Source organism: Mastacembelus armatus, chromosome 4 (genome assembly GCF_900324485.2).
Source record: "Mastacembelus armatus chromosome 4, fMasArm1.2, whole genome shotgun sequence".
NCBI lineage: Eukaryota > Metazoa > Chordata > Actinopteri > Synbranchiformes > Mastacembelidae > Mastacembelus > Mastacembelus armatus.
Window position 1 is genome coordinate 17,628,119 of NC_046636.1, and position 23,585 is coordinate 17,651,703.

General features: G+C 38.7%; 2 protein-coding genes across 3 annotated transcripts in view; one reads left to right on the forward strand and one right to left on the reverse strand.

Annotated features, from left to right (window-relative positions):
• The first annotated feature begins 1,473 nt into the window (after window positions 1-1,473).
• med8 (mediator complex subunit 8) lies at window positions 1,474-4,101 on the forward strand. Its single transcript, XM_026305146.1, has 7 exons — window positions 1,474-1,574; window positions 1,801-1,922; window positions 2,529-2,673; window positions 2,786-2,926; window positions 3,034-3,121; window positions 3,212-3,451; window positions 3,762-4,101. The coding sequence occupies exons 1-7, from the start codon at window positions 1,569-1,571 to the stop codon at window positions 3,830-3,832; spliced, it is 813 nt and encodes a 270-aa protein (XP_026160931.1). The 5' UTR covers window positions 1,474-1,568; the 3' UTR covers window positions 3,833-4,101.
• A 7,583-nt stretch (window positions 4,102-11,684) lies between these two features.
• Window positions 11,685-23,585, reverse strand: part of pbx1b (pre-B-cell leukemia homeobox 1b) — a 55,880-nt gene continuing 43,979 nt past the window's right edge. The window contains exons 5-9 of one of the 2 annotated variants that reach the window (XM_026305043.2): window positions 22,790-22,925; window positions 19,592-19,751; window positions 17,562-17,674; window positions 16,760-16,849; window positions 11,685-14,506 (exon numbers count right to left, since the gene is read on the reverse strand). In XM_026305043.2, the coding sequence (XP_026160828.1) occupies window positions 14,414-14,506; window positions 16,760-16,849; window positions 17,562-17,674; window positions 19,592-19,751; window positions 22,790-22,925 (592 nt within the window). In that variant the 3' untranslated portion in view covers window positions 11,685-14,413. The remainder of the gene's footprint in view (window positions 14,507-16,759; window positions 16,850-17,561; window positions 17,675-19,591; window positions 19,752-22,789; window positions 22,926-23,585) is intronic. The other variant, XM_026305044.2, reaches the window with a different exon arrangement.

Here is a 23,585-nt window from a genome sequence, read left to right on the forward strand (position 1 = left end):
AGTGATAGTTGACTTTATGGAACTTTCTCCCATCTCCCTACTGCATCTCTGGAGCTCAGCCACAGTGATCTTTGGGTTCTTCTTTACCTCTCTCACCAAGGCTCTTCTCCCACGATTGCTCAGTTTGGCTGGACGGCCAGGTCTAGGAAGAGTTCTGGTCGTCCCAAACTTTTTCCATTTGAGGATTATGGAGGCCACTGTGCTCTTAGGAACCTTGAGTGCTGCAGAAATTCTTTTGTAACCTTGGCCAGATCTGTGCCTTGCCACAATTCTGTCTCTGAGCTCCTTGGGCAGTTCCTTCGACCTCATGATTCTCATTTGCTCTGACATGCACTGTGAGCTGTAAGGTCTTATATAGACAGGTGTGTGCCTTTCATAATCAAGTCCAATCAGTTTAATTAAACACAGCTGGACTCCAATGAAGGAGCAGAACCATCTCAAGGAGGATCAGAAGAAATGGACAGCATGTGAGTTAAATATGAGTGTCACTGCAAAGGGTCTGAATACTTATGACCATGTGATATTTCAGTTTTTCTTTTTTAATAAATTTGCAAAAGTGTACATTAATGAGAAATAAAATGAACTTTTTTGATTTTGGCAAATGGCTGCAATGACACAAAGAGTGAAAAATTTAAAGGGGTCTGAAAACTTTCCGTACCCACTGTATACCCACTTATTCCTAACCAGGGTCATGGGGATCAGCTGGAGCCTATCCCAGCTTTCTTTTCAGTGAAAGGCAGGGATACACCCTGAATGGGTGACCGGTTCATCACAGACCTTTTGTAACAATTATTTCAAATATCCCCAAGTTTATAATCTCCATATTGAGTTTTGTTAGTACAATTAATCACAATATCACATCTATGTTAGTGTGTTTCACCTCCACTGATACTTGGTGTAGATGCATATATACCATACCTTTCCAAATTATAGAACTGCATTCCTAGATAAATAAAAAAATAAAAAGCATTACTGTGTGTCAAAATGCCATATATAGGTTTTAAATTTCATTAATTTGACCTAACACAAATTTTCCACTTTGTATAAAATAAGTCAGCATTAAGAATGGTCTATTATTTCCAGCATTAAAACAAAGCCACCCAAATTTGAAATGTTGGTATGCCCTTTCAGTTCCCAAGACCGTAACTGGTAACAGTTAGTTTTGGGCTTTATTGCGCTCCATAGAGCCTCAGTGCTATGAGCAGAACATCTTGGGGACAAGTCTTTCTCAGCTTTAGTAGGGAAGGGGTCAAGAGTATCATTAAGCAGTGGCAGAAACTGTCAGGAAGGAAAAGGATGTGGTTCTATAAGATTCAATAAAAAGTAGGAGAGATGAGAAGTAAAGAGAGGAAATACTAGTGTCTCACACATCCAGATGGTGGCGGTAATGTACCAAAACATGCTTGCCAACCGCCAATGAACTTTGAAGAGGAAGAAGACAAGCCTGCTGTCTCCGGGTTGGCGTACAGGAAACACATTTCTACAGGGGTACAGACGTCAGCATAACACCGGATGTGCTTCTGTCTTTATTTGTTGTGAGGCTTTCATCGCTAGCCTGTAACTCAACAATGCAGGTAATGCTGTTTTATGCTTTATCGTGTTACCTATTTATATATTCATGTGCTTTGGTTTCCTGTATCTGTAAAGCCGACAGCAATTAGCTGGCCAAATTAGCCCTGGATAGTTGTAGTTAATATGTAGCTAGATGAGCATAACAACGAATCCGACGTTTTAGGTCAGGTTAACTGTGGTTAAGGTGTTGTTCCTGATGATTGTGTTGTGTTTTTTCCCGTTACCCAGCAAAGAGAGGAGAAGCAGCTAGAGGCTTCGGTTGAGGCTCTCATTTGCCGTGTGGCTCACGTCAAAAACGCCCTTCACGGCTTCATTTGTAAGCTGGAAAATGAATACGAGCGATTAACGTGGTAAGTCAAACATCTAGCTAAAGAGTAACTTTATAGATTGATGTTTGGAGTGTTAAATCTTTCCTAGCCTTTTTATGACCTGGCAGAAGAAGAAGAAGGTTTCCTTGTGACTGAAAAACAGTTTCTTGCATGCATAGTGTAGTATGTCTGACCTTTGATATCCACAGGGTGGCATTTAATCGGCTGCAGAATTCCACTAGGGATAACATTCACTGCTGACATTGCTGTGTAACAAGCAGTAGAAACGTCATTCAAGCGTCACCGTGTTCAGCTCCATAAGGAGATGGGTGCTTCTATTTTTATCTTTGATATTTTCCGACAGATTCTAGCTTGGCCAGCCTGACCCGCGCATTTCTTGGCGAAATAATGTGGGTCTGGAGCTCCTGCCATAGAGAGGCTTTACCACCAATTTCAATAGAACCGAGCAAATCAAAAAATCAAAAAAACAACTAGCTAAAACCAATCCTAGACAAATGTAACATGTCACATGTGAAACCAGATGTCCTGATGTTTTGTCTTTAAAATGTACAGATATAAAATTTGAAGGTCATCATTGTGGTGTGGTTTTCCCTCTCAGACACAGTGATTTTTGTTTCTGTTACTCAGGCCTTCTGTTTTGGACAGCTTCGCTCTTCTGTCTGGTCAGCTGAACACTATCAATAAACTGCTGAAGAACGAGAAGACACCGTCCTTTCGCAACCAGGTTATAATACCTCTGCTTCTGTCTCCAGACCGAGATGAAGATTTAGCAGTGAGTATCAAAGTCGCTGAGTTGACAGGACATCTTTTTGGAATAGTTTTTTTTTTTTTAAGTGGTCTGTCGATGACCTGGCTGTTTCCCACCTCTGCTTGTTCACCTGCAGAAACTAACAGAGCAGCGAGTCCCAGTGTTCAGCCATGAGATTGTACCTGACTACTTGCGGACCAAGCCTGACCCTGAAGTGGAAGAGCAAGAGAAACAGTTGAGTGCAGAGGCAGCACGAATTGGCCCAGAGGTGGCACAGGTCAGTTTACATGAATCGTATGGACTGAAAAGTTTTGCTGTGCAAAAATGCTTACGGCTGTACAGCATTTCATATTGTTGAAAAGTGAAGTACATTTTTCTCAACAGAAACAGATCCAGACATTAAATAAGCTGTGTTCCAATCTGCTGGAGAAGCTGAACAACCCTCGTGATGACAGAGATGCAGAAAGTGCAGGTATGCCCATTGTGGTATGCATTGTTGTCAACCAACTGACAAATCTAAATATGTTGACTTTTCTAGATTGACTTTTTCTCATTATTTCAGCTCTAAGACAGAACAAGCCGTCTTTCAACCCCGCTGACACTAATGCACTGGTTGCAGCGGTTGCATTTGGCAAGGGGCTTTCTAAATGTAGGCCTCCGGGTCCAGTGGCCCCTGGGCACCAAGGACAAGGGCCCATGATGAGTGGAGGTCCAACCTTACAGCAAGTGACTATTGGTGGTGGATCAGGCCAGCAAGCCAGTATGGGAGGACCTGTGGCTCCACAGCAACCAGGACAGCCAGGTAGGAGACCTAGAGAGCTGGTTAGCATTACACCTGCATCACTGGAATTACACTGCAGCCAGAGCACAGGAACCCTGGTTTAGCTTGTCAGTCAGTGCTGCAGACCATTGTCTATTGTCTGAAAACTATTAAAGACACAGCAGTGATCCTTGGTGTACTTTCAATGCTATGCCTCTTTTTACATTTTGATAAATTATTGTACACTCAGCTTGTTTTGCTGCAAAAACACACATTTTTTTTTATAGCTGTTCAGCTAAACATTTTATTATGATAATGTATTTTTTTCTCTTTTCCTGTTTTTGTTTCTCAGGAAAAATGCCAAGCAGCATCAAGACAAACATCAAATCTGCGTCTGGTGCAATGCACCCCTACAACCGATGAGCTCTGTCCGTCTTATTGAAGTACATACATGCCACCTTTGTATGTAGTTATTCTTATATTCTTCTAAGAAGTTAATCTCTCTCTCTCGCTCTCTCTCTGGAAATGGTCTCAAACTGTTTTGTTACTGTGATGGAGCCAATTTAATTTTTTTTTTTTTAACTGCTCTTGAGCCACTGGATGGCAGTATGACTTCATCTAAAAGATCACAACAGAACTATACTTTTGATACTTTTTTCAGTTGATGTATTAAAACCTGCTTGTATAATGAATATTCTGTTTGTCTGTGTTCTTGAATAGTAAATATATCAAATTTCAAAACAATTTTGCCATTTTTATCTGCTCTCTTCTTACAATTGGGTTTTGTACACACTTGTTTGGATTGAATATCCTTGGTGACAGTGCGTAGTGAGTTCTGTCATGGACAAGGCAGTACCAATGGAATAACCATCCCAAGATTTCAGACAAGCACCGTGGTCTAATCTTAAAGAATTTCCTCCAGTTTCTTCTTCTTCTGCTTTTCTTTGTCCATTTTCCTGCAGTACCAAAGGTGAGAATAATGAGGGTGGACGTTGCTCAGTGTGGCCTGATAATGTCAAAGTGTTTAAGTGGGGAAATGAGAAAGTATCAGTGCTGACGTGTGAGGGGGGCCTCTCTCCATGCTAGCTCCCTCTGTCCACTCCAATCCCTGTCCTGCCACACAGCACAGTGACCATGCTGCTGTCACAGCACGCAGGCCCGTGGCTGACCTACATACACCCTCTGTCCCCAAACAGGCGGACGTCTCGCTGTGTCAGCCGCCGCGGTCAGATGCTCTGCTGAGACAGCTCAAAGCTGCACAAGGTCATAGTAGTACCCACAGATGAGGTCTAAGTTATAAACAAAGACCTGGTCAATCAGGGGTTTCTGCCAAACTTAACCATATCAGGACTCAAATATGTCTGCAGTTTCCCCTGTTTGCTACAAGTGAGCATATCTGTATTTTCTATGTTGCACTTTCTTGCTGTGGTAATGCATTTAAGTTATTATATGCTAAATATATATATATATATATATAAACTATATCACAACTTTGACAGAAAACAGGTTTTCAAGTCTCATGTCAGTTGGTTTGCAGTGTGAAACAAGTGGCTGAGAGACATGTAAAAAAAAAACAGGAATGTGAGGCTGTACCTTCCCCGACTCCCCTGTAAGCAGTATCTTAGCCTCATGACAATTATGTCTCTTCTGTTCTATGCTGAAATTAGCATATTAATTTCCTTCTCATCATAAAGCATGCATGTTGCATCTGGAGCTGAATATATTAGTTCCCACTGCGCCACAAAATCAAAACATTAAGTAATAATAAATTTTGGTCAAAAAATGTAGTGAGGACCACAATGTGTGTGTGTGTGTGTGTTTTTTTTTTTAACATTCTCCCCTAATAGAAGAAATTATTGTATGTTAGAAGACAGCATTTTATCTTTTCAAAAGAAAAACAACATGAAAACTTTACAAGAACTGGGATGTAGGAGTAAAAGTGCACTTTAAAAGTATAGGTAATACTCTTGCTACTCAAGGCTAGCGAAGACCTTGCAGTAGCCTTACTTTATTGATATTTTTACTATTATGTGGAATTTCAAAAAAAAAGATGCTCTGACATCTTTTATTTTTTAACAATATATAAATAAGACAATAGACATAATTGACAAAAAATGTAACACTAGGCAAAGCTAAACACCCTAAGTAGTAGTAAATACTGCACCATCTCTACAACCTCTGGTTCCAGTGGAGTTCCCATGATTTTCTGTGGTTATGCTATATTTAAATCATATTTAATTATTATTATTTAATTTTATTAAAGATCAGTTTATGCATTTGATTAATAATTTATTTACAGTAATTTGTTTCTTTAGGATTATATTCTGTGTTTTCTGTGCCATTAACTGTAGTATCTAGATGTTTTTAGGTTTTATGTAATGACTGTGACGACAATTGTAATCATAAAAAAGCATAAAGTTTAGTTTTTCTAATTTATTTTTTTCCTTGAACTTCAACCAGTTTTTTCCTCACATCCATTGTCACTCTTCTTACTTCTCTCTGCACACCCAGTCACACAGACCATGAGGGGTCAGCAGTGTTTCACTGTTGAGAGGCGAAAAACCTGGCAGTGTCATTCTGAAAAACAAACAAACAAACAAAACCCCTCGTCAAACCACCTTGTGTTTTGAGTATTATTTTGCATAAATCAAGGTTGTGTGTGAGGTGGTTTAGTCCCATCCAGTGCTTTCAGAGGTACTGAGACTCACTGTGCACAGTCAAAACAGCAAAGAATCAATATGGCAGTAAGACTACACAGAGCAGGGTTAACTGCCGAGACAGCAAAATACGACTGAATTCACATGTATTGTGAGAAGAAATGTACACTACTACAATGACTCCTGATATTGGAACCAAGTTAAAAACAGTCATTATTTCATATTGTTGAATAAATGTTAGATTTTCATTCATAACTGTCACTTACTCAACACTTGCTCACCCATTGTCTAGAATGTTGCATAGCATTTAATCTTAGTTGATTCTGATATACTGAAATGTTCCACCAATTAACTACTTGAAAGACCTTTTAAAAAATATTCATACAAAATGGCTCCCATAAAGGTCGATTTTGTCTACTTTGCATGTCTGTAGTTGTCAGACAATGTACCACCTTCAAAGTCCAACTTGAACACCTTTGAGAAAGCGAGTGGTTGGATGGAATAATATGGTGACCTTGAGCTACTGTTTGGTATTGGACTAAAGTTTCGAATACAGTATGTGGTTGTGAAGCAAACCAAGTAAAATTACACAGGTAGTGACATAAAATTATAAAAAAAATTATACCTTATCATGCCATGATGCCTTAGTGTGGCATATGGTGACCATTATGCAATATCATAGTGTATAATGAAAATTATGAAACATTATACTCTGAAATCAAAATTATGACTTATTATGCAATGACATGAAAAATTTGCCTTAATATAGTATATAGTGAAATCTATACCTTAATACAGTAGGGCATGAAACACGCACATGAAATGAATTTCTTACTGTAGTACTTTGTTAAAAAAATATGCATTATTATAGTATTTGGACGAAATTAGTATTTTATGGTTAATTTGTGGTGAATGTTATAATGTGTTTTGACTCATTATAGCATGCGGTTGAAATTGCTTACTATGTGATGAAAATTAAACCTATGTATATTATGTGGTGAAATTATGCCTTAGTATAGTATATAATGCAGCTATGAGTTTACTCAGCATTCCCTTTAATCAAAAGATTTTAACTTACCTCATTCACTACAGACTGGTCACAGTTGATGAGACTGGAGACTTCACTATTTGATTCTTCACAAAGTCCTTCAGACTTAGATGTTTTCCTTGTTACATATGCTTTTATCATTTAGCTTTCTTTGTCATCTAAAACAAAAAAAATTGTATTCCAATGTTGAAAACATGACCCAATACAATGTCGAATCAACTGATTGCTTTTCAATATAGAAATTGTGACAGCTGTCGAAATGTTGTGGTAAACTTAAATTTTCCACTTCAGATTTTCAGGGTTGAATTAATAACTTTTGCTATCTGTGCAGCCAGTCCTCACCAGACACAAATCTGTCCTGATAGCATAACCAACATTGTTGTCTTTTGAAAAGACAGGATTTCTCTTTAAACAAACTGCACTGACCAAATATGTCAAATGACTTCATGTAAAGCAATGCACTGAAAACATTTAAGAACATAAAAACACAAACCAAAAGCAAATTAGCTCAAAGCTGCACAAGAATAAATGTGAATGATCCCACTTTTGTTGCAGGATTTGACTAGTGATAATTGTTGCAACAGCGCTGTATCCAAATGTCCTTGATCATCAGCACAAACAAAGTTTTGTTTTATTTTTGATTTGTGGTACAGAGCGATAACGTTCTCATTTCTTTAATAAGAGCATCTTCTGGCACAGTTTAAAAGACTTTTTCCAATAATTGAAGAACATGATAAGGTCCATATCTCACTCATTATGGAAGCTTTAGGCAAATATAAAGGAACACTTTACAGACTTAAACTCCCACACCCCAAAAGCTCAAATATACTACAGCTTCTAATTCAAATGTTCCACGGTTGAAATAACTTGAAAGCCTGAGATGACGCACACTGATCTGTGAAATCTTTTCCAAATGTCTTCTTTATGAAAGTTGGGATCAGAGGAATTCATTAAAGAACTGTGGGTGGCATAGGCAATATGAGACTGAGGCTTTCCAGCAGCAAGTCTCTGCCAAACTGAACTGTTTCCAAATCTGAAATCTGCACCACAGCCTGGAACACACCCACAGTCACTAATTACTTGACCCTATTCCTGCAGAACCTTTTTGTTTATGGAGTTACACTTCTTTTTATCCCCCAGAGGTCTGATTCACATGAGATCTATCAGTGGAGAAGAAAACTTGTTTCATCATTTTAATGCAGAGGGTTTCCTTGAGACAAAGCCTTTCCATTATGTCGTTCCCTCAGACCTCAGACCTTCGTTTGCATCGTCTGCTTCAGTAGTCCTTCCCTCAGGCACATGTGTGTAGACTTGGTATGTGTGTGTGTGTGTATCACTGGCAGGCATTGATGTAACTGATGCACATTATGCACTGTGAATAAGGCCAGCCTTTTTATTAGCCTTGTCATTGTCATTGATATAATGTGAGCCCTGAGCCCAACTACATGTGCTACACTCACTGTGGACCGATTGAGAATGATTGATATGAAACTGCAATGATGAGAAAGCTCAGATGTACTAAACCAATGAAAATCAGGTCAAAGAAAACATGCGGCCATGTTTGTGTATCTGTCTCACTGTTGTCCTCGTGGATCTAATCGCCAGAGTGAGAGGTCTGACGCCAGCTTTGTGTGTTTTCGACAGGTACGTTTTTACTCTTTGCAAAGTAGAATTAAAGAATATTCGAAATCCAAAAGAATCCAAACAAAACGCTAATTTTTGGGTGTATTTGAGGTACTTTGAAGCTTTTAAGTAGAAATGATTAACAAGTCAGAAAGAGTTATTTTTCTTGTGATGTAGTTCCACCAAAAAGAGTGTACTTCTATTTCAGCTGTACCAGTATGTGTTTTAAGCACTTTGACTGACAGCCAGTGCTGGATTAGCTCACTAGGTGGCCCCATGGGAAAAAATTTATTTTGGGCCCCTTATTCCTCTCTTGGATTTTTGAGAATTTAGCCATTGTGAGGGGAAGGTTGGCATGAACTATCCAATAGACATTTCACTGATAACGATAATAAATGTTGAACTTATGATGATGCTAAAGGACAATTGAGAGGATTGCAAAAGAGGTGAGAATACATCATCTGAAAATCAGGAATGTATGTATGTATGCAATTTCAATTGAAAACTTTGACTTGATGGTGGCACTAAACAAAACTCACCAGATCTCCAAAGATCACAATTATGGGCAGCATGATTATTTGTACAAAATTTCTTGGTTATCCATTTAACTGTTTAGATATTTCATAACAAAAATATAAACCACAAATGTCAACCTCATTGTGGCCCTTGAAAAAAAGTCAGTGGATCACCAATGTGCCGTTGTCCTTTGTGTACCATGAATGACAAAAACAGGTGGTCATCCATCCAGTAAGTTCAGCTATTCCAGGCTGAACCAAAGTGCCAGACAGTCTGACAGTGCCATTCATACAGCCATGCTGCCTCATGCATTATGACAAAAATGTAAAGTTAGGTAATACTGCAACTTTCAGGTGTGGGGCACCAAAGTGTAAGGTGGTAAAACAAGAGAGAACCATGTTCAGGCCTATTGGGAGAGGTTGCTTTGAAATGATAAACATCTCATATTTAGATACACGTCAACAGTGCTAATAGGTCAGAAGAAGCTTAAAATGTATTTATTCATGTACCTGTTCTTATATATTCACTGTATTATCTCCCTACAGTCTGATCTAAATGTTGTTTCAAGGACTGTGAACTCCCCCTGGTGTCGTTAAATATCCCTGAGTAGAAGAGATGTTACAAAGGGCATCACCTAAGTGTTGACACTAGTCCTTTTTCACCGCTGACGTTTTGACTGGCTCTAGTAGGGAAAGAACAGGTGTTACTAATAACATTACCAATCCTGTTGAAGTGTCCCAGTGAGGCCTGACAGTGTGACAGTGAGCCAGCACGCACAATACCAGGACCCTAAACCTGAATTCAGCTATCATTCATTTCATTAACCTGTGTTTTTTCTGCTGTGACATGTCAGACTGTGTTCAGTGAAAAAGGCCTGTGGAAAAAATCTGTTTAACGTTACTTTATATTTGCTTCAAAGATGAATGGTGCGACATATGCAAGCCTAAATATTTTTAATTAGAGACTTTTTCATTACTCTACACTATCTGTAAAGCAATTTAGCCAGCACTGATTGATTGTTTCAGACACCTAAATTACTTGTTACTTTGAAAGCATTTAAATGACTCCATTTCAACATGAAACATGTACTAATTATATGTTAAAACAGGCGCATCTTTACTGAAAATCATCAAAATCAGGTGCTTGCACCTCTTCTATCACATCATTCAACAAAATGTCAAAAAGGAATACTGTGATTTTCCTAGGCAGCTTTTTTTGACTATTGTGTCAACAGTTGTTAATGAATAACAGACTTAAGAAACTCCTGATGTGGATTTGTCTCTTTTCCCTGTGGAAAACCAGCAGCAATCAGTGTAGTCTTCTTAAAAACCTACATAGTGTTTGTCACGGCTTCTAATGTTATCCAGCCTATTTGTTAAAGGAATCAAAAATTCAAAAGAATGTACAGTGATTTCACCCAGAATGGGATTTACACCTTTTTCACCATGTAATGACTGAATCAACCTCACAATGCCTTTTGGTTTGCAGGAGCACATGAATAAATTATATATGTCCAGCACTTCTTGTCTTTCATTCCTCCAACAGCCCTTTGATAGAAACAAGGAGGCTTCTCCATGTAATTACATTTGATCATGTTTGCATATGTCACTCCCACAGCCTCTGTCACGCTCTCTGATTTTGGATGCTCCTGGGAACCTTTTCCTAATCCACATGTTAACGTTTCAACCTTTTCCTTCTCTTTTTTCCAGCAGAGGGATGGATTGGAGGAGCAGAATCAGACGTCCTGTCAGGTTTATCTGGAAGAGAGAGATAAGTGCGGATTCTGCCTCTTTCAGGGAACGCACATTAACCATGCCTTGGAGGAAATGCTGGGTGTGGGGAAGGGTGGGGGGGAGTGGGCAGAGGAGGCGTCTGTCTGCCAGGAGCGCACAGCTTTCACTCACTCCGAAAACTGTGAAAATGTCCCCTTCACACCCTCAGCATCTCCGGCGCTATGTTGGTGATGATAAAATGCCTGTGTGCTGTAGATCAGTTGGAAGTGAGAGGTGCATGTTATCCAGAGGTGTTGGACTGACAGGTCTACAATGTGTAAACTTGTATCCTACAGTGACTTCTGACCCTGACCCTATTACAAAAGTCTGAAGGAGAAACCGCACATAAGTTTATGATGGAAAACATCAGTACATGAAACTGAACATTAAAAATGACAAAACTGCAATTTATGCAACAAAAGAAACTATTTATTTGGGATACGCATTGCCAGTACAAATTAAGAGACCAAAAAACCTACAGCTTTCAGGTATTTTTCTCCACAGAAAACAGGTTTTGAATTGGAATTAAAAAGACAATAGTTTTTCATTTGATACCTTTTTACATACGCAGAGATCTTAAAAGTTAAAACTTGTCAAGAAAAAGGCTCCACGATTTCACTCTGAAATCCTTATAAAAAAGAAGTTAACATTCAAAACACTGCAGTACGTTATTTTATTGAAGAACAAAAAGACATGCAACAAATAAAACATTTTATGTTTTACAAATTGCTCATTTTTCTTTTCATGTCTCTTTTCCTTTTATATTCAAAAACTAAAAAGCATCATTACATGAAGCTTCGATAATATTTGACAGGCAATGTGAAAAGTAGAGTTAAGCCTTTTTTTTTTTGAAGGGTGCAAAAACAATCCTTGTGTTTGCCTTGCATGGCCAGTGCTGTCGATTCACTCCAATGACTTAGAAGACACGACTGAGGCGGGATCTGTGCTCGGGCCCTCGACCGTGATTCTGAGCAGGGGAGTCAAGGAGGAGCTGCTCTGAATGAGCCGAATGCGTGGCTGACCTCCACACTGAAGCATCCATGATTTCATACATGTGTAATAAATACAAACACACTGACAACTGTTAAAAAATACATGTGACCGACTGGAATTTCTGGATTGAAATTTGTTTTCTGTAAAGATTGAATTAAGCTAAAAACAATGCTGGAGGACAATGTTAACAGTAACTTTTCACGTCACCTTCATTCAGACAGTAGCTATCTCGCAGGCAGACTAGTGTCGATGGTCTGAGTACAAAACTGTTTTCGCCATCTCACCTTTAATCCTACAAGATCATCATCATGCTGCATTAAAATGGCTACTGTCCAAATTCAAAGATGCAAAAGAAGAGTATATCTACACACTGTATATAGAGCATTCTTGGGCTAACTCACATATGATGGTAGCGTAAAATCAAAATAGTCCTGTCACAAAGCAAAATAATGCAAAAACAAAAGCAATAAAATGATGAATTATTCACAAAATGGTGACATAAAAATATATCCAAACATCATCTGGATTTGTGTGCCATCAGGGTATTAGTTTTGATTTAATTCATATAAACACTACTGTATTCAAACTGCATTTTTTTTGCTTTGAATACAGAGTACTAGAGCGGTATAAGATGCTCACTAGTACTGTACATAATAAAATCCTACAGAAACAAAATGTTGATAAAGCTGATCCCAATGTAGAGGATAAAAATTCTACCACTTTTTGGTATCAAAGTATGTAAATGTTGATCTCTCATGATGACTACTGTAATCATGTGTACATGTTAGATCACATACTGTACTGTACATACAACAAAGGTCACAAATCTAGTTTCACATTGTGGATTGGTCTTGGTGTTGATGGAGGTGGTGTTTAGAGCTAAATAAAAAGTGAAGGGACTCTTGAATACTGAAAATATACACACTGCAGCTCTATTTCAAGCTTTCTCTCATGTTATTAGAGAGCAGAGGTGAAGTAACCTCAAGTTATTCGGCACGGAATCATTTTGGACGTATATTTGAGCCTTAATCCTGAGCACACAGTGGTACATTTTGGGCACAGAACGTTATTACTATTTTTTTGCATATACATGAAGTATATTTTGTAAAGAAATTCTTATTGCAAGAACAAAAATCTATTCTGTGCTCAAAAATGCGACCTAGTCGGATTGAGAGGCAAACATAATTCCATAAATGAAAAGTGAGCGTGATTTCAGAACAAAGACATGTAATAATGTAACAATGCAATACTTTAAAATCTGAATTACAGTTGTATTAGATTTGGTTACCAGCAGTATTTGGCTACATTGATCTCTATGACACTGATGATGTCTGATCTTGTACTGCATGTACACTCACTTACTTCCATATACTACTATTATAGTTAAATCTCAAAATTTCTTCTGTATTGTTGTCATTTACAAATGTGTTCAATCATTAGATGTTATTGTGCTTTAATATATGCTGATATGCCGTCATTGCTGCTATTGCTGTCATCGACTTAGTGTTTTTAGGTTTGTTTTTATTTCAATATTATTTGCAGCCAATCTGAAAGACAGAAGCACAGCTTACCTTGTTAGCTGAACTTAATTTGTTACCTATATGAGTAAAAATTTTATATTTTTTTGCACTGATCTCTGACCGCATGTGACCAGATAACCTACTACTCTGTCAATAAAATATAAAATGCCCTATATGTCACTGTCTCTTGTAGAAATTCTGAATACAAACTATATAAATCAAGGCTGAATATTACCTGACTAAAATGACTGGACTAACATATTAATATCTCACAATTTGGCATGGAAAATGAAAGGATATGATATTATCAAAATTAATCTCCAGGGTTGAACTTTGGCACTATAGATAAACAACAGATGTGTGAACATGGCAATAAAGAGAGAACAGTAATGACAGAGGACGGTGCAGTGGACAGTAAAATTTAGATAATTATAAAAATTTGTAAAATTGAAGCATTTGAAATGTTGTTTTCTCTGCTGTTAATTTGATTAAGAGGTAGTGTGGAAGCATTTCAATTTACAAGTCGTGGGGCAATATACTGCTAACTGTGCCTAATGTGTGAATATATAATGTAAGAATAATATATTAATAAGAGGCAACATGGACATCAAGTGGAAACTGTACAAACTGTAAAGTGTGGCGATACTGCTAACGGTGTGGCGATGGTCCTGATAGGAAAAGTGAAATTTTTGTCCGTAAGGTTGAAAACATCATCCCAGACCCCAGCTGTGTCCACGGTGTGTGACTACATAGTATTTCACATCCAGTCCAGATGGGGTCGTGGGTTAAGTTTTGAGAGATATGGCTGGGGGGAGCAGGTTGTAATGTTGGAAGGAGGCGGGAGGCAGCGGCTAGAGGAGTGAGAGGATGAAGGATCAGTTGGAGGTGTCAGAGTGAACACTTCCGGGTCCTTCTGTGGGTGAAGTCACTGATGAGGGGGTCGGAGCATCCTGCCAGCCACCATTTGCCTGAGGAAGAAAACACAGAGAAACAGGGGTGGTGGGGAGTGAGTCTCTTGGTTTCATACCACAGTGTCAAACACAGAGAATGAAAGTCCTGAGGGTAAGGCAGTGTATGTGCGTGGAAAGGAATGCTGGGATACTTAACCACATAGCTATGCACAGCCTTAAGGCAAATTACCCTGTGGATTGGAGAAGAATCTAACTTATCTTAACTTACAATTAATATTTCAGAATGACAATGACATTAAAAAGAAAACTATAAAATTTTCAACTGAGAAGAAATGAAACAAATTTGTTTCGAGTCCATCACACATAAATTGATATGATAAAGAAAATACATGGAAGAGAAGATTAGCTGTACAAGATTTTGTCTTGAAATAAATGCCTATCACTGTCACTTTAAATATTCTGAATAATATGTTAATTTTATTAAAAGGCCTCTAAAACAAAACGAGGCCAATCAACATATTATGCACTAATTATGATGGTGACAGCTGGAATTAACATACAATAAGAGCTGTGGAAACAGAAGCAGGCCTGTTAAAGAGCATTTAGGATGTTAACAGTAAATTTCAAGCCATCAGAAAAACTGGAAATGGTGCTTGACAGCCTTTCATTTTAGAAGCTGATATTTAAGGCAGCAGACAGTAGTGTATAATCAAAAGTGGAGGGGTCAGATTGTAGCATGTCTGACTTTGGTGACACTGCCTGTTTCAAAATTGTAATTACAGCTGTAATCATCCACAGCATGCATTATGTATCTGAACAGTCATTATCCAGTCTTTTTTTTTATTTCAGATAACATGTTTTCCTTTAACTCTCTCATTTGTTCCATTCTTCAGTCATAAAATCTGTCCTGTTTTGCTGAATACAGGGTGTACATGTATTTAATTAACAACAAATATTTACTGTAACACACAATTTCCAACTACTGACTGTTGAGGCTGTTGTATTATCATTTTTAAATATGATGATCCATTTGGGGCTCCAATGTGCTGAATTTTGGAATCTTAAACAAACAAGAAAAGGTCAAGATACCCTTTGAAATATAGTGTAAACGATAGTCAAAGATTACCATCTTTGACTTGCAAACATATTTTCTTAAACAAAAATGCAGGTCATAAATTGTAGTAGAAAAAGTCAAGTCAAGAGTCAAAATTCCAAATGCACTGACCTTAGCTACATAAATCATAGGCAAACAGCCTGGCAGATAGATATCAGATATCCTGCTCTTACATTATGCATTGCAGGACTTCTTTACAGGATATAAAAGTGAATAACACAGCATATTGTGGCAATGTAAGATGTGGTAGAGCAAGCAGGCATCCAAGGAGAACCATATCTGTGAGGTCAAAGGACTGAGAAAGAACAGGGCCTGAATACGTTAGTGGCCTCTCAGGGTTAGCACAGCTGGCTGTGGGCTGTGCTTGGAGCAGCCAGGAAGCCCATTTGAATAGACATACATGTTTTATACGGGAGACATTTCATCTGATTATCATATGGCCACTGAGGCACGACGACGACAGTGGAAGAACCCAGCCACGGCTGTGACCGTCCTCGTCCTCACCGCGCGGCTCGCTGTCAGGACCATTAGTGTGGCAGGAACGTGATCTGAGCAATGCGCTTGGATTGCTGTCCCAAGTCCACACTCTGCTCTCCTTGTGTCTGTCTTATCAATTTTCCCCTTTACGACACGGCTTGTCGCTGTGAATTTCCCTACTGTTTGCAGCCTACAGCTAGCAACCCTCCCCCTCCACAACCCCCACTTCCATACCCCGAACTCTGCCGCAATATAAGACAAACATGAGGGAAACACACCCCTATGGCACAAGCGGAGCTGTTTCAGCGGTGTGAGATTTTATTTTTAGCACGACAGCAGTACAGTCTCCTGGAAGGCTTTAATGGGAACTTCTGGCTCTCGGGCAGCTAATCACGGGTCAGGTGGTCAGAGGGATTTAAAGTCCAGTGCATAAGGTGTCACCTGTTTGTACAGTTTGCTCACGGCTGTCTATACGTGGCTGCAGGTGCTATGCCGGACCTGATCGAATATGACAGGCTTGGAGGGCGGCTCTGCATGTGTGTGGCCAGCCTCATGCCCGTGTATGCCAGGCAGCATGCTGCCTATGGCACAAGCGATACAGAAGCAATCAACTAGGTGACCATGGACTGGAGACAAGTCCTACTAAGTGGCATTCTGGGCCCTATGGCTTAGAAATAATTGGTAGGGAGAGAAAGACAAAAAAAGAAAAGAATCCTTACATTGATGCCCTGCGGACTGTACATCTGGTTGGCTGTGAGTCCTTCACTGTATCCGCCTGTCTGGCTGATAACATGGCGAAGGGTATCCACCTGAAACATTCAGAAGCAACAAACAAAGCAAGGTCAGAGTGAAGACAAGACATGCATAAGAGAAAAAAGAAGGATGACAAGACAAGTGAACACTTCTGAAAGTATTTGAGACAAGGTTCATTCAAACAAAAGGGAAATTTGGGATGAAAAAAAAATTTGCTTTTCGCTTGTTAAAACTAAAAAAACAGTTCATATATTGAACATGGGACAGATATTCTGCCCTTGAGAGTGTGGGGCAAGTATAAGCCTGTATAGCCCTTTTTGTCTACAGGCATGATCTGTTTAATCACTATCAGCATCAGAAAAGGTTATTCAACATTCAGGCTGGCAGATTGAGAACAACAGGAAAATCTCCCATTATTCCGACTTGGGAGTGTTCACAGATGGTTTCAAGAAGGCCACTGCCATTGCTAGAATAGTAGTTAAACCCTAATCGTGAAATAGCCTAAAGTAGCAGGAATAATGTGTTACATTTGTAGCAGTTTGTCAACATATAAAACCAGATACTAACAAATGGTGTGTAGTTCCTTTATAATTAGTTCATTTGACACAGAATAGTGGACTTTATTTTGATTTAAATGCCACTGATTGTGGTTTTGCAGTCATTTTGTCACAGCACTGTTATAACAAGTCACCAAGTCAGCCAAGAAAGAGGGCCTAATGTAAAGGTAGTCTGACCCCGTATTATCTGCTGCGCTGCTCAGGGTCCTACCTGTGACTGTACGTTGGCTCCCACCTGAGCCCCCTGGTATGAGTCCCCATTGAGAGACTGCACGCTCATGAACAAGTCGCCGGAGTTTGACATGTTAAAAGAGCCACCAGAACCTGAAAGCAGAGAGGGAGCAGTCGAATCACAGAGAGACAGAGAACAAGCAGAGGCAAGCAAGTCAGTTCCTCCAGGCAGCAGCCTGTAGGAGCACCATGCACAGGGTAGCTAACAGCCAGACAGGCTCTGCTAGGAGCCTGAAGGAACTAGAAGAACAGAACAAAGAGGAAGCTAATGGATACATGAGGATAGAAAAGCTTTAGCTTTAACTGTGTTGCATATAATTTTTACCAGCACATGCACAAATAGGAAAGTTATTTTACATTATATTAGTGTATAGAAAAAGCAGTCCAACATTATGAGAAATGTACTTGCTTGCTGTATTATCCACAGTCGAATATAATTTTATTTCAGTATTAAGCACAGGGGTAGGATCAGAGCGTGTTTGGCCTAGCTGTTGCTGGAAGCAGAAATCTGGATGCTGCACAACCGCTTTGCTGCCAATCTTTCTTAGTGGTCACTCATAGTACTGCATTGGAAACCATACCTCCTACCCAAAAGGTATCAATGGCCATTATAAAATTTTACAACTGTTGACAGGACACCTCCAGCTTCTAACAAGATTGGCATTTAGTATTTTTCTATAAAAAAGCATTCATCTAGTACACTATTTTTTAATATATTAAACTTCCCTATGAGAGTTTTTATATATGTGCAGGAATGAAGGGGCAAGGGCCAGCAGCTGAAACACTAATGTATGTGCAAATCAGGAAGCTAAAGAACTTCATTGGCTCAAATAAAGCACACAAATCTTGGAAAGGGGGCTTGGATTAATTTGATAGATTAAATAAAGTGGCTTAAGGATACACTTTTTTCTTTAAACAGAGTTTATTTATATGTGTTTCCCCAACTGCCCTATGCTAGGCTAGGCTAAGCACAATTTAATTTGACTTAAAGTAAGACAGCAAATACAGGCATTTGTCAAAATATTGGACCATAAAAGATAAGTCTGGCAATATTTAATATTTGTATTTATAATTGTATTATTTAAATAATTTTTAAAATGTATTTTATTACCAAAACTAATTTGTTTCTCTCTGCATACTTTCTGACTACCTTTCCAGTACTGACACTGATAATAAAAATTTATAAAAAATTAAATTTTATTCTTAAACAAAACTAAAAAAAAAAAAAAAAAAAAGAAGTAATTTCCGATAACATCCGGACAACACTTTTTTGTCAGCAAACATCCAATTATGAGCAAATAGTGTATTTGCTGGTATTTTAATTTATGGATTAATACACATTTGGTGCTCTACTGAGTAATTACAATATCAGAATGCAATATATGCAGTTGACTCAATATAGTAACTACAGTGTATGTGTTCACTGTCCAATGTGTACTGAGTAATTTTTGGACAACCATGGATTAATAAACTATATCAACCTTTAGCAACACACGCACCTACACACACACACACAATACTTGTCAATGGGATCAATTCACTGTTGGTTTTGTTTTTTGATTTTTTTATTTAAATTAAGAAAAATATAAAATATCACCAGACTTATCCTTTGAATGTTATTGCAGCAGAAAAACAATAATTAATAGTTTAATAGTTATTCATGAAGAATTATCATTAATTGAGGCGAAGATAAAAGGACAGTAAGAATATGGAGACTTGGCATGGGGCTCAGGTTAACTAATCTCTGACACAACTTTCCTTTGAAGGGGTATTTGTATTAAGATGTCTAACCTTTTCATTAAAAATCAGTGCATTACTAGATGATAGGCTTGTTTCTTCGACAAGAAATGTCTTTTGTTACTCCTGTTTCTTTTATTCCTTACAAATCATCAGCACCAGCATTGAAATAGCCTCAAATTGATATACTGTAATACTTGTTTAGTTGTAGTAATGCACAGAGAGGAGGTACAAGTTTAATAGCTGAGCAGAGCCAGAGACTTCCTGTCTCACCTGCTGAGTTTGGAGTTGAGGGTGAATTTGCTTGGCTTCCATGTGAGGATGCATTAGCCGCATTCACGGCAGTTCTCGCAGCGTACATGTTGGCTTCTTCTTGGAACTTACCAATGTTTTTCTTGTATCTGATTCTTTTATTCCCAAACCAGTTGGAAACCTAAGCAGACAAACAAGAGAATGTAGTTTAATGCTCATGAAATCTGAACCCCTCAGAGAAGTCATGGTAGTGTTTAGCTTGCATGGCCTTAAATTCAGGTATAAGCCTGCAAGAGCGCCTCTGTCAGAGGTAGGGGCTACATAGACTGGTGCTGTGAATCCACATTAGTGGCAGAATGGAATGATTGCCAATAACAGTCTCATTATGTCACCATGACTGCAGCTATCATCAGAACTCACACAAGCACCAATCAGTCAACATCCACTAACACCCATTATGGCTAATGGAGTCCCAGATGAAGCTGGGGGGGTAATCCCAGCGCTAATGATAAACAACATTAAAATGAAAACCAAATCAATCCTGCAAAGTTTCCAATACACAGAGTAGGTAAACATTCTCCTTTATTATGGCCAAGAAACGGAAACTCTACAAATCATTCAGCTCATGAGCAGCTTCCACAATCAGGCCCAGATGCATCCTCAAATCATTTGGTATAAATTAATGAAACCAATTGAGAAAACAATCCATTCCCAAATGATGGATTCAAAACACAAACTGCTGTTTACCTTAGTGTTGTCATTGCTTTCCTTATTATCAATTCTCATAGGACTGAAACAACTTCAACACCAGAATGCAAAGATAAAAAATTTAAAAAAACAAATATTTTACCCTTTGTAGTTGTTAGCATCAGGGCACAATTATCTCAGTGTCTTCAGATGTTCACTAAGTTACTGTAAGATTTATAGCAAATCCTCAATGTACTGCACATGCCTCACTACAGTGCAAATTTTCAGATGCTGATGGCTTGGCTAATTACTTCCATATAGAGCTGAAGGTATCATTTTCACAGTCAATAAACCTATCAATCTTTATTTTTTTATCAATCCTGTAAAAGTTTTTCCAATAACTTCAAAAAATGATGACAAATGCCAATCAGTAGTTATCAGTTCAAAGTTTTATTGTGCGATTTTTTCATTTGGTTAAATAAAAGACAAGACAAAAACAAAAAAAACAAGGAAATACTACATTTTTTAAATAGCAAATGTTATAAGAAGTGAGTACATTTATATCAATTGTGTCCATTGTTGTGACCTACTACTGGAAAATTTGATTGGTTATACAGTGGGTATGGAAAGTATTCAGACCCCTTTAAATTTTTCACTCTTTGTGTCATTGCAGCCATTTGCCAAAATCAAAAAAGTTCATTTTATTTCTCATTAATGTACACTCAGCACCCCATCTTGACAGAAAAAAACAGAAATGTAGAAATTTTTGCAAATTTATTAAAAAAGAAAAACTGAAATATCACATGGTCATAAGTATTCAGACCCTGTGCTCAGTATTGAGTAGAAGCACCCTTTTGAGCTAGTACAGCCATGAGTCTTCTTGGGAATGATGCAACAAGTTTTTCACACCTGGATTTGGGGATCCTCTGCCATTGTTCCTTGCAGATCCTCTCCAGTTCTGTCAGGTTGGATGGTGAACGTTGGTGGACAGCCATTTTCAGGTCTCTCCAGAGATGCTCAATTGGGTTTAGGTCAGGGCTCTGGCTGGGCCAGTCAAGAACGGTCACAGAGTTGTTCCGAAGCCACTCCTTTGTTATTTTAGCTGTGTGCTTAGGTTCACTGTCCTGTTGAAAGGTGAACCTTCAGCCCAGTCTGAGTTCCTGAGCACTCTGGAAGAGGTTTTCTTCCAGGATATCTCTGTACTTGGCCGCATTCATCTTTCCTTCAGTTGCAACCAGTCGTCCTGTCCCTGCAGCTGAAAAACACCCCCACAACATGATGCTCCCACCACCATGTTTCACTGTAGGGATTGTATTGGACAGGTGATGAGCAGTGCCTGGTTTTCTCCACACATACCGCTTAGAATTAACGCCAAAAAGTTCAATCTTGGTCTCATCAGACCAGAGAATCTTATTTCTCATAGTCTGGGAGTCCTTCATGTGTTTTTTGGCAAACTCTATGCGGGCTTTCATGCACTGAGAGGCTTCCGTCGGGCCACTCTGCCATAAAGCGCCTGCAGTGATAGTTGACTTTGTGGAACTTTCTCCCATCTCCCTACTGCATCTCTGGAGCTCAGCCACAGTGATCTTTGGGTTCTTCTTTACCTCTCTCACCAAAGCTCTTCTCCCACAATTGCTCAGTTTGGCTGGACGGCCAGGTCTAGGAAGAGTTCTGGTCGTCCCACACTTTTTCCATTTGAGGATTATGGAGGCCACTGTGCTCTTAGGAACCTTGAGTGCTGCAGAAATTCTTTTGTAACCTTGGCCAGATCTGTGCCTTGCCACAATTCTGTCTCTGAGCTCCTTGGGCAGTTCCTTCGACCTCATGATTCTCATTTGCTCTGACATGCACTGTGAGCTGTAAGGTCTTATATAGACAGGTGTGTGCCTTTCCTAATCAGGTCCAATCAGTTTAATTAAACACAGCTGGACTCCAATGAAGGAGCAGAACCATCTCAAGGAGGATCAGAAGAAATGGACAGCATGTGAGTTAAATATGAGTGTCACTGCAAAGGGTCTGAATACTTATGACCATGTGATATTTCAGTTTTTCTTTTTTAATAAATTTGCAAAAATTTCTACATTTCTGGTTTTTTCTGTCAAGATGGGGTGCTGAGTGTACATTAATGAGAAATAAAATGAACTTTTTTGATTTTGGCAAATGGCTGCAATGACACAAAGAGTGAAAAATTTAAAGGGGTCTGAATACTTTCCGTACCCACTGTATACTGAGATAAGAACTATGACAGCAGTGATTACACAGAAACAGTCACTGGTCAAAAATAGCTTTGTCTGATTTGATTTATGAGACTGTAAACTTTTGACATGCTATATTTATACTTTTGAGTCCTTTGTTGTCTCAATGAAAGGTACTACTAAAAGATTAGAAGAGCTGTCTGCATTTATGACAGTCAGAAAAAAACGTTTTAGGTTACTTGCCAAGATGCTCACAGCTGCATCAGATTAAAAATCATGTTCTGTCATGTTTTCCTACAGGTGGTGTGGGGTGGGGTGTTACTGATCGGCGGTGTACCTGGGCAACTGTGATGGCACACTTTTTTGCCAGCTCTTCTTTAGCCTCCTCGCTGGGGTAGGGGTTACTGAGGTGTGAGTAGAAATACTCATTCAGAATCTCTGTCGCCTGCTTGTTGAAGTTTCGTCTTTTCCGCCTGCAAAGAGAGTATCAAGAGTTAAAACGAGAGCAGGTCCCAGATTTTTTTGAATTGCATGTTAACACCACATGCAGTCCTGAATCTTTATTCTATGGTAGCTTTCAAGCTTTAACTATAAAGTTTGAATAATCTGTAAACAGGACTTTCTTCCACGCTTCAAAAGTATGGTTGTTTTTTGTTAACAAGGTTTTGAAAACTGCTGCTCTTCAATTAAAGTCAATCATCTAAACTATTCTGTTTTACTAACTCGAGCCCAGCTCCATAGCATAGCAGTACTCAAATGATGCGTTCTTGTTAGGGTTCCCTGAACTTGTTTTGGTTGGCATTACTCCTTCATTTGTGAAAAACTCTGCTACACTAGAAACTATCAATTTTCCTGCAATTTTGCTTAGGGACATTTTGTCAGGACTCAAGAGAACAACTTGTCCCAGAACTGCTGCATTTCAGCTCTTTTATGAGCAACTGAGAAACACAATCAAGTTGCACAATAGTACATTGAGGGCTATAATAATCAAGTAAATATCTACTATTAATTTTTGACTACTCATAAAAACTTGAAGTATTTAAGTTACGAAAAACATTTAAAGCAATGTGTGCCAACTAGATATTTAGATATATGGGAATGCTGTTTGTTAAGTATGCACAATAAGTATTTTT